At 44.2% G+C, this 11813-nt stretch overlaps 1 protein-coding gene across 1 annotated transcript in view; it reads left to right on the forward strand.

Moving 5' to 3' along the window:
- The window catches only part of LOC144892387 (uncharacterized), a 77777-nt gene extending 68991 nt beyond the window's left edge, over positions 1–8786 (forward strand). Inside the window, exons 4-5 of the mRNA XM_078778803.1 lie at positions 6868–7029; positions 8447–8786. Coding sequence (XP_078634929.1) covers positions 6868–7029; positions 8447–8464 — 180 coding nt within the window. The 3' untranslated portion in view covers positions 8465–8786. The remainder of the gene's footprint in view (positions 1–6867; positions 7030–8446) is intronic.
- The last annotated feature ends 3027 nt before the right edge of the window (positions 8787–11813 follow it).

Below are 11813 nucleotides of genomic sequence, written 5' to 3' on the forward strand. Positions count from 1 at the left end.
ACAGCGAAGCAAGCAGCATCGCCTCAGACGATCTCGACTTTGACCCAAAGGAAGTTTCTCTCCCACCTTTGGACCGTTATGCTTTATTTCATGGCCATAGGTTTGAGCCACCTGATACTGACGATGTTGTGTCTTCCCCAGATCACCAGCATGTAAGAGACCTCATGAACATGAATATCGATTGAGCGCTGGAGATCTACAAGGATTTCACCTGGGGAAGCCTGGGCGAGCTCCAGTCAGGGGGGAGTCCGGCTGCACCTCTGTGGACAAAGGGTGGGTCGGAGATCTTCCTGGGTGTGGACCCCGGTGGAACCAGAGGTCTTCGTTGTGGATTTGGCGCGCTATTCGATCTTCATGTCTCTACGGTCTCACTTCATACACCCATCTACACCCGCCTTACTTCATACACCCACTTGCACCCACACACCCGCGGATCATCCTGCTGAGTGCGCTGTGCGGTACGGGGGTACGGGACATGCTCACTGGGATGTATTCGTGTGGTACGTTACGTTTAGTGAATCCTTTACACTGTCTCTCCCACCTCTCTTGGTGGATTTTGTGTGCCATTTGATCACTCTGCTTTTTGGCCTTACATTGTATACTCACATACAGACGCGAATCATCCTACTGAGTTTGTGTGGTGCTTTGGTACGGGACATTCTTACGGGGCTGCCTTCGCGTGATATGTTGAATGATTTTTCTGTTTTGTTTGAAATAAAGGCCTTTGATTGGCTCGTAGATAACTTTGTATCTTAGATCCAAAAGGGCGGTATGTAGGGAGCTGTAATGCCCCTCCCCCTTTGTATATCCTTGCTGCTTTACTAATTACCAAGTGTAACCAATTATATGTTTTGTTTTGACTGACTGTTGTACTCTTTTATGATACTGAGTTCTTTCTTGTGCCTTGAGGATGTGTAATGTCCTAATAAGGAGTTCTCTGCCTGTGAGCTCTGGCCTGCGTGGGCACAATCTCTAGTTCCCCTTCCCTGGCCTTGGAGGCTACTGTTATCTCTCTGCCTCCCTCTATGACTTTACCAATATCCTGCAAGTTGACAGTTTTATGAGTGTCCACTCCCTTTGTACTTTCCCAAGCAAGCTTTCTATACAGAAAGTTGTAAACATGTTGCCACATAATGCTGACCATCTCCTTATCTGAGCTAACCCAAGACTGGCCTTGGATGAACTTCCTTTAATTAACTGAACAACAGGATGGGACTATGGTGGGAGGGCCGATGAGCCCATTCTGTCTCTGTATCTTGTGAGCTAACTCCACCCCTGATTTTCCTTATATAAAGCAATGTTAATTGAATTATTTCAGAGCATCTTGTTGTACTGTTGGTCATTTCTTGTGAGTTTCAATACAACCTTTGCTGTCCTCAAGCTTGTGTACTCGAGTTCCAATAAATATATCCGTTGCTCCTTTCTTCTGAGTCTTCTGAGTCCCAAGTCCTAAGTCTCAATCCGACATATATATATATATATATATATATATATATATATATATATATATATATATATATATATATATATATATATATATATATATATATATATATATACATATATATATATACAGACTTGGCATTTAACATGGAATATTATTTTTTTCTTGACTTGGGTTTACTTTCTGAACTCGGTATATCAATCTGGTGAGTTTCTTTTACCCTTCGGTGATTTCTTTGTTAAAAGAACCATGTCACTGATTGTCTGTCGCAGCAAGAAGTCAATAACAGGATTATATCACAGGTGGCGTGACAAAATGTACAGACAGGTACATTTGACGATTGGCTTCACAATCGGGTATATAAGGGTTGTTGCGTTCTGTATTAGTCGAAAACAACTGCTGTACATCTACAAAAGTTATTGCCGCTTCCCCTGGAGATGGTCCGTCAACTCGACAATGCTGTTTGTCATTTAGTGGTGGCTTTACGAAATTCCAGCATGAAACAACATGCTATTGCTTGGCAGTATGGCATCATTCAAGGTCAGGTGTCAAATATCCTGAAACGAAATGCTCAGAGGGGTGTCCCTACTCCAATACCGAGGCCAGGACGTCCCCGCAGAACCACAAGGAGGGATGATCGCCAGCTGCACCTGTTAGTCCGCAATGGCCGTACCAAGTCAGCGAATCGGCTTAGGGCTGAGTGGCAGCAACTGACAAATGTGCCTGTATCCAGAAGGCTAGTCAACCAACGACTGGTTCAAGCAGGCTATCGTGCCAGGCATCCCCTGAGAAAGCCACGTCTGACCAGGCAACACCGCCAGCGCCGATTGCAGTGGGCCAGAGAGCACCGCCAATGGCAGCCAGGACACTGGAATCACGTGATCTTCAGTGACGAGACTAGATTTCTGGTTTATCGTCAAGATGGCCGTGTCCGAGTGCGCAGACAAGTGCATGAAGCCTACAACGAAGATTGTATAGTGCCAAGAGTCCAAGCTGGAGGTGGTGGGGTGACCGTCTGGGCTGCTTTTCATGCAGGGGGCAAAACTGACCTGGTTGTTCTGAATAGAAACCTGAACCAGTTCAAGCACAGGGCCATTCTGGAAGAAACATTGCTTCCATTTGATCATGCAGCCTTTCGAGGAAACTTTGTCTTCCAAGATGACAATGCACGGCCTCATCGTGCTCGCATGATCCAACAATTTCTTGCTGACCGTGGTGTAGAGCATATGGAGTGGCCTGCCATGTCCCCGGATATGAATCCGATAGAGAACTTGTGGGCAGAATTAACGCGTCAAATCGACAACTTGGACCAGCAGCCTGCCTCTGTGCGTGAATTGCAGCAGGCTATTGTAACTGCATGGCAAGTGATTCCTGTCCAAACCTTGGCAAATCTCGTGAACAGCATGCCTCAACGTGTACGTGCTCTCCTGAATGCTCGTGGGGGTTACACGAAGTACTGAACTGTAATTTTACTGTCCGTAATCCCAGTCGTAATTGAACTTTTGTTTTTGTAAAAAAAAAATTTGGCTAATGTGCAAAATAAAGAGATACTTCTGGAAAATGCACAGAAGTTTAACACAGTGGTGAACCTTAATTGAGGTTACAGGTTGAGACCAATTTAACACAGTTGAGACCCAAAACCTTAATCCTCTCCCACCTCCCCCCAAGTCCTCCCGATGTCCCTGCTCTCAAATGTTGTGTTTGTGTACTTCCCCCTCTTCCCCCTCTCTTTTGTGTCCTTCCCCCTCTCTCCCCATCTTGTCTGCTGCTCCCCTTGTTTTTTGTGTTTTGTGTGTCGGTTTGTCTTTTTGTGTGATTAATGTTAGCTCTTTCACGAGCCTCGATCTTGTATACAAAAAAAAAAAAAAAAACAAAAAAAAAAACAGTACTGTCCGTGAATTGAGTTCGATATCAGTTTACATCACTTTCAAGGATCAATTTATTTGCTTCGAAATGTCAAATGTGGTTTTTGTTTCTTTTAAAGGTCACATTAACAAAATCTAGAATAATTTCAACATAATTCCAATGAACTTTTGGTTCTAAGTCATCTTGAAAAGTAAGTTCACCCCCACAAAAAAAATATTCCATATTAAATGCCAAGTCTGTATATATATATATATATATATATATATATATATATATATATATATATATATATATATATATATATATATATACGGAAAACACGTTTTCCAGAAGTATCTCTTTATTTTGCACATTAGCCAAAAAAAATTTCGACAAAAGTTAAATTACGACTGGGATTACGAACAGTAAAATTACAGTTCAGTACTTCGTGTAACCCCCACGAGCATTCAGGAGAGCACGTACACGTTGAGGCATGCTGTTCACGAGATTTGCCAAGGTTTGGACAGGAATCGCTTGCCATGCAGTGACAATAGCCTGCTGCAATTCACGCACAGAGGTCGGCTGCTGGTCCAAGTGGTCGATTTGACGCGTTAATTCTGCCCACAAGTTCTCTATCGGATTCATATCCGGGGACATGGCAGGCCACTCCATATGCTCTACACCACGGTCAGCAAGAAAGTGTTGGATCATGCGAGCACGATGAGGCCGTGCATTGTCATCTTGGAAGACAAAGTTTCCTCGAAAGGCTGCACGAGCAAATGGAAGCAATGTTTCTTCCAGAATGGCCCTGTACTTGAACTGGTTCAGGTTTCCATTCAGAACAACCAGGTCAGTTTTGCCCCCTGCATGAAAAGCAGCCCAAACGGTCACCCCACCACCTCCAGCTTGGACTCTTGGCACTATACAATCTTTGTTTTAGGCTTCATGCACTTGTCTGCGCACTCGGACGCGGCCATCTTGACGATAGACCAGAAATCTAGACTCGTCACTAAAGATCACGTGATTCCAGTGTCCTGGCTGCCATTGACGGTGCTCTCTGGCCCACTGCAATCGGCGCTGACGGTGTTGTATGGTCAGGCGTGGCTTTCTCAGGGGACGCCTGGCACGATAGGCTGCTTGAACCAGTCGTTGGTTGACTAGCCTTCTTGATACAGGCACATTTGTCAGTTGCTGCCACTCAGCCCTAAGCCGATTAGCTGACTTGGTACGGCCATTGCAGACTAACCGGTGCAGCTGGCGATCATCCCTCCTTGTGGTTCTGCGGGGACGTCCTGGCCTTGGTATTGGAGTAGGGACACCCCTCTGAGCATTTCGTTTCAGGATCTTTGACACCTGACCTTGAGTGATGCCATACTGCTGAGCAATAGCACGCTGTTTCATGCTGTAATTTCGTAAAGCCACCACTCCATGACAAACAGCATTGTCGAGTTGACGGACCATCTACAGAGGAAGCGGCAATACCTTTTGGAGATGTGCAGCAGTTGTTTTCCACTAATACAGAACGCAACAACCCTTGTATACCCGACTGTGAAGCCAATCATCAAATGCACCTGTCCGTACATTTTGCCACGCCACCTGTGATATAATCCTGTTGTTGACTTCTTGCTGTGACAGACAATCAGTGACATGGTTCTTTTAACAAATAAAGCACCAAAGTGTAAAAGAAACTCACCAGATTGATATACTGAGTTAAGAAAGTAAACCCAAGTCAAGAAAAAAAATATATTCCATATTAAATGCCAAGTCTGTATATATATATATATATATATATATATATATCCATAGTATTTTGTTTCATTAGATTACCTCTCCCCTCATATCAGTGGACAGGGAAATGTGTTGTGTTTCTGTAGCAAGAGTGGAACTCCCTTTGTAATTCTTCTTTTTCTAAATTGCCTCTATTCTTGTGACCCGGACCAGCGGACCCACAACAATACATTCTAATGTCATTGTTATTCACGTAAAGATTAGTTGATATCTCTTTGTATTAGTCGCGTAAGGGTGCATTGATGTCTGGTGGGGCATGGTGTTCTATGAACCTTCTAGATTTATTTCATTCTGTTAAAGGTGCATTGATACAGTACCTTGTAATCTTGTCATTCTTCATGTAAAGATGCATTTATATCTCCTTGTCCTTATTCATGTGAAGGTGCATCGATGCCCCTTTTATTGATCTTCTTGTTGGGTAAAATGAAATGAATATGAATGTCGTTTTAACGCCATTTTTTCCCCGCTAGAGTGGGGGTTAGCCTTGCGGGCCCCATGACAATCATGGTTCCCTGTTTGAGGCAATGTTTTTATGGCCGGATGCCCTTCCTGACGCCAACCCTTGGTCACGCTCTTACGATGCGCAGGGATACGGTGTACCTATTCTAAACCGGGGTACACGCCGGGATCATTCATCCCAGCAAGCTGGTACTCAATTTGCCGACCTCGGAAGGATGACAGGCTGAGTCAACCCCCCTGGCGTTAATTCAGCGATCAGACCGGGATTCGAACCCAGGATCCTCGGATCCCAAGCCAGCACCCTAACCACTAAGCCAACACCAGGCTATTAGTTGGGTAAAGGTGTATTGATATTTCTTAATGATCTCTTTTTATAACTAAACGTGTATTGATATCTCGTAACGTCCTTGCTGTTCACCCAAAGGTGCCTCAATATGTATTCATGTCGATGTTCATGTGAATTGCAATGATATCTCAAAATGCCTTTTTATTCCAGTAAATGTGCAACGATATGCCATAATGTCCTTCTTTGCATAAATGTATCGATAAAAATATTGGTCTTTATTCACGTAAATGTGTTTCGATATCTCAAAATGGTGTAAATATTGACCTTGCCGCACACCCTCCATTTTCTCAATTCTCATTTTTTCGTTTTTCTCAAATGAAAAAATTTATTCTTTATATTTATTCTCTTAATTTTGAGATTTGATGAATTTTGAGAATAAATAAAATATTGTATTTATTCTCAAAATTTCATTTCCCAGCCCAGTGAAATGGAGAAATATGGAGAAAACACTCAAAAATACTGCCTCGGAATATATTATCTCTCATTACTTTTTTATTGGTTCTAAAGTTGTGTCCCATTGATTGCTGAAAAAGGTCATTTGAGGGTCACCATGATCGGATTTAAATGCCCCTTCAATGCTGTGCAATCCCTGGTTGGTGTTATCCCTGGTGTTCGGCTAGCGGCTAGGGTGCCAGCTTAGGATCCTAGGATCCTGGGTTCGAATCCCGGTCGATCGCTGAATTAACGCCAGGGGGGTTGACTCAGCCTGTCATCCTTCTGAGGTCGGCAAATTGAGTACCAGTTCACTGGTAATTCCCTGCTTGTCGTAAAAGGCGACAAAAAGGTTTTGTGGCAGGAAGGGCATCCGGCCGTAAAACATTGCTTCAAAAAGGGACCAAAAAACAACAACAACCACGGTTCCCGAAAAAGGCTAACCCCCACTTTGTGGGGAAAAATGGCCTCTAAAGGTGGTTTGTTTTTTTTATAATGCTGTGCAAGTTATGTGGTTGGTGATGATGATGACCACTCCATTTTGCATTTTCAGAGGCCGACCGAAGCAGTTTCTGGGCTATTGGACACAACCTTGGACGGGTCGCCACTCCGACGCAGGATACTCGAATGGCTCATTCCTCCCAGGAAGCTGGTACTCATTTCAAGAGATCTCAAGTCAGCCACCTTAACCGTCAAGCCAACACCAGGGGATGTGGTTAGTGATGCCAGTAATAATTACACACAGAATAACATTTGCTATATTTCCTTTATTAAACAATGCTGTTTCCCTTCATTCTTCGGCTGCGATTACAGAAGTATAACCCGAGGGGCAGTGCAACCATTTAAAAGGACGACTTCCTATGGAGCAGAGCACTTATGAGGAAACGAGCCATGTAACCTTTTACTCAAATAGTACAATTCACAGGAAGTTGGTGGGGCCAAATACACCTGTATGGAAGACCTTTATAGAAAGCACTTCGAACAGGACACTACTCCGATGACTGTGACACTTTCAGAAATAGCTGATAATTTCAAATCCATTTGCTCGGCTATTATAATCATTCTATGGTGCTGGCAGTTTCTCTTCAAGAGAAGACCAATGACGACTCACCTGTATTATTTTCCGTTAAAATGCATCCCTTCAAAAGTGATTCTTCCCTTCAGTCAAACTCTAAAAGCTCTTATTTTCTCAATGGCCTACCTTCGCCCCCTCCTCTCCACCATTTCCCCAGGCCACACTCCCACTTCTCCTAAATCTCCATCATCTAACGAAATGGATAAAGCTCTCTCTCTCTCTCTCTGGGCTCTGTCCCCCAAATATTCCTTCAGGTCGCACAAGATCTGCCAGCAACCCTCTTACGGTTAAACTGCCAAAATCTAGGCTCTCTGCTCACCTTCACTCCTTCATTCCTCTTTTCTCCCGCCTCTGGAACAAACTCCCCCACGCCCTTCAATCCCACTCCTCCCTCCAGGTCTTTAAAACAGCTGTTCACCACCATCTCTTATCTTCCCCCATCCAAACCTTGATCTTTTCTACCCCTGCTAATTCACCCCAGATCCACTTTTTTGAAATACCAACTTCTTTCCTGGAAGGCCTTGCAGTGTCCTTGTGTTTTATACTTCTTTCACCCTCCCCTTTCCACGCCTCCTCCCCCCAAGCCCTCTCCCTCCCACAGATCTCCCGATGTCCCTGCTCCCAAATGTTGTGTTTGTGTGCTTCCCCTTCTCTCCCCATCTTGTCTACCGCTCCCCTTATTATATGTTTTATGTGTCTGTTTGATTTTTTTTGTGTGATAAATGTTAGCTCTTTCATGAGTCTCGATCCTGTATACAAAAAAAAAGAGAAAAAAAAAGGTAGTGTTCGTACAGTCTAAGTGTCTAGAGGCCTCATTTAACCATTCTGTATCCTTACTCTACAATTGCCTCGTCTGGTTTGCTCTCCACTGAGCTGAACCCATCGGCATTAATGCAGACCTCCTCAGAATGATGCCTTTTATTTTACGAAAGAACTCTATATTCTCAGAGACCCTTTGAGGCCGTGCCGGGCCCAGTCAAATCTGGCGAAACCTTGCGGATGACATCTGCACTTTGATGTGCTCCCATCTCTTCCCTGCCGGTGGCACTTCACGCAGAGACGGCTTGACTACTGAGCTTTACAGGATGGATGAAGCGATGAAAGGTTCTGGGCCACTTCACCTGGCAGAAGTGGCCGGTTGAATATAGCCAACGGTGGAGTTTCCTTGGCAAATTTGGGTACCATTTCCCATTAAATTTTTGAGATTTCAAGTGCATTTTAATTGTCTCATGTTGCATTACCTTTGAGTCGAGCTAATGTATTCGTAAAGGGTACCTTCACCCAGGCATGATATAATTGAGATGGTATGTGCAGACGAACAGACAAATTGGCTTTTCTAGTGCTGAGTTTCGGGATTTTAAGTCCTCCCCGAATAACTACAATGCCTTGCAAGAATAAAATAAACACTCCCGGATGTAAACAAACTTCATTTTAACATTCTGCGATATGAACATATTCAAATGGATTGCAAGCGTTTGTAACTGGTAGCTCGTCCTGTAACCACTATGCACTGCCAATGCCCAGACCAGAAATCGAACCCAGGTCCTCTGGTGGGGACCGTACCAGTGCTCTGCTATCTGAGCTATGATCCTGACCAAGCATATGCAACTTTCGCACACATAGAATTGCCACTCTCTTTCGGTTGGCAGCGAGTGCCCCGGAAAAAGTAACGCAAAGAGAGTGGCAATTCTATGTGTGCGAAAGTTGCATATGCTTGGTCAGGATCATAGCTCAGATATTTCAGATGGCAGAGCACTGGTACGGTCCACCAGAGGACCTAGGTTCGATTCCTGGCCTGGGCCTCTAATTTTCCCACATATATCGAATTAGATAAAATAATTGAAAGAAATTTGATTGTTAAATTATTTTATTTTGGTTATCCGTGCACTTACTTTTGCGAATTATTACATTGATAACCATGCTCGTTTTGCACACTCCCTCGTCGCTCCCTTAAGGAGCGGGTGTTTCTAGTAGATCGTAGTAGATCACCTAAGCAGATTTCAGTCAATCACTGACTATGATGACCACCACACAAAAATCTAAATATCATGCTCCGTAGAGAGTGGGGCCCCCAGTCCATTGGGACAGGTTGCGGCGAGCGAAAGGTAGCGGGGAGGGAGTTTATTTTGGTTAACCGTGCGCTTTTTGCCTATTATTATATAGATTCTTTGTGACAACCTGACCCAAATTTGGCTAAATGTGGAGTATGTTTCGTTGCAGCTCTTGTGTATCACGTGGCAGGGATCAGCATATCTACAGTTCCTGATCCATACATTTTCTCAGATATCTTTAATGGCCTTCATGTCAGGTCTCTGTGGTGCCGATGAAAGAAGCCGCAGCTCATTCTGTCTCTTCCAGGCAGAACTAAGTCTGGACATATGGCATGTGACACCGTTTTCCTGCAGTAAATGTACAACTGGAAAATTCTTTGCTGGTGTACAACCGAGGCAATTTGCAGTATGGAACACATTTACTTCAGGAACATTTGGCTACATGTCATGCGTCCAGATTCGTCTCTGGAAGAGATGGATTCCATAACAACCTCTATCTGCCGGACTCCCAATGTAATTGGCTGCAGCTTCTTCCCTCGACGCCACAAATTGTCCTAACATGAAATCCATTGAATATGTATGGAAACATGCATCGGGAGCTGTGGAAAAGTCAAACTATGCTGAGCAATACCCAAGAGCTACAACAAAATGTACTCTGCATTTGGTCAAATTTGAATCCCGCTCTCACACAGAATATAATTAACATGAGGCCTTCATGGGTTCAAGTACTGTGGGATGCCAAAGGACATGATTCCAGATACACTAATACATAAAGTCCACAGGAAAGGGTTGACAGGATGGCCGAGAGGTACATTCGCCTCTGAGCAGTCTAACCTGGGTTCGAATCCCGACCCAGCTATAAACTGTCATACCGGTGTTTGAGAGGCAGGACGATTCCCTCGGATGGACGTTTAACTGGGGTGTCCTGTCTCCCGGCATTAGTTGGTGGACCTTAAAGATCACAAGGTGTCCTTCGTGGAGAGTGGGTGAGCTGTCACCGACACCATGAACAAATTTCAAATTCCTGCCCTCACCTTACAGAGGGCATGACACCAGCAGCACAGTGATGTGCCCACGCCCAGGGATGCTACTTGAGATATAATTGAGATGTTAAAGAAGAAGAAGAAGTCCATTTGTGTTCACATCACTGATTGCTTGTTTACAATCAGGTGTGCTTATTTTCTTTTGACAGGGCATTGTATAATTGGTTGAAATCGACCAGACATCGATTGAGGTATGGTTTAAACCATATTGTATCACTCTGTCATTGTCTACTTGAGTAGTGTACACAATATAGTGCTATATGGACTAAATTAGACAATGGAGGCAATTCTATGTGTGTAATCCTGACAGCTGACCCTAACCCTGACAGCTAACCCTGATCCAAACAGCTAACCATGATCTTAACAGCTATCCATGATCCTCACAGCTAACCATGATCCTAACAGCTAACCATGATCCTGACAGCTAATCCTAATCCTGACCGCTAACCCCAATGCTGACAACTAACCCTAATGCTGACAGATAACCATGATCCTAACAGCTAACCATGATCCTAACAGCTAACCATGATCTTAACAGCTATCCATGATCCTAACAGCTAACCATGATCCCAACAGCTAACAATGATCCTGACAGCTAATCCTAATCCTGACAGCTAATCCTGACCGCTAACCCTAATGCTGACAACTAACCCCAATGCTGACAGCTAACCCTGATCCTAACAGCTAACCCTAATCCTAACAGCTAATCCTGACAGCCAAACCTAATCCTACAAGCTAACCCTAATCCTGACCGCTAACCCTAATGCTGACAACTAACCCTAATGCTGACAGATAACCCTAATCCTAACAGCTAACCATGATCCTGACAGCTAACCCTAATCCTGACAGCTAACCCGAATCTTGACAGCTAACCCTAATCCTGACAGCTAACCCTAACCTTGACAGCTAACCCTAATCCTGACAGCTAACCCTAATCCTGACAGCTAACCCTAATCCTGACAGCTAACCCTAACCCTAACCCTAAACCTAGCTGTTAGCGTTAGGGTAGCTGTTAGCTTTAGGGTTAGCTGTCAGCATTAGGGTTAGCTGTCAGCATTAGGGTTAGCTGTCAGCATTAGGGTTAGCTGTCAGCATTAGGGTTAGCTGTCAGCATTAGGGTTAGCTGTCAGCATTAGGGTTAGCTGTCAGAATTAGGGTTAGCTGTCAGCATTAGGGTTAGCTGTCAGCATTAGGGTTAGCTGTCAGCATTAGGGTTAGCTGTCAGCATTCGGGTTAGCTGTCAGCATTATGGTTAGCTGTCAGCATTAGGGTTAGCTGTGAGGATTAGGGTTAGCTGTCAGCATTAGGGTTAGCTGTCAGCATTAGGGTT

This window comes from Myxine glutinosa, chromosome 5 (assembly GCF_964187855.1).
Source record: "Myxine glutinosa chromosome 5, kmMyxGlut1.1, whole genome shotgun sequence".
In the NCBI taxonomy this organism is placed as follows: domain Eukaryota; kingdom Metazoa; phylum Chordata; class Myxini; order Myxiniformes; family Myxinidae; genus Myxine; species Myxine glutinosa.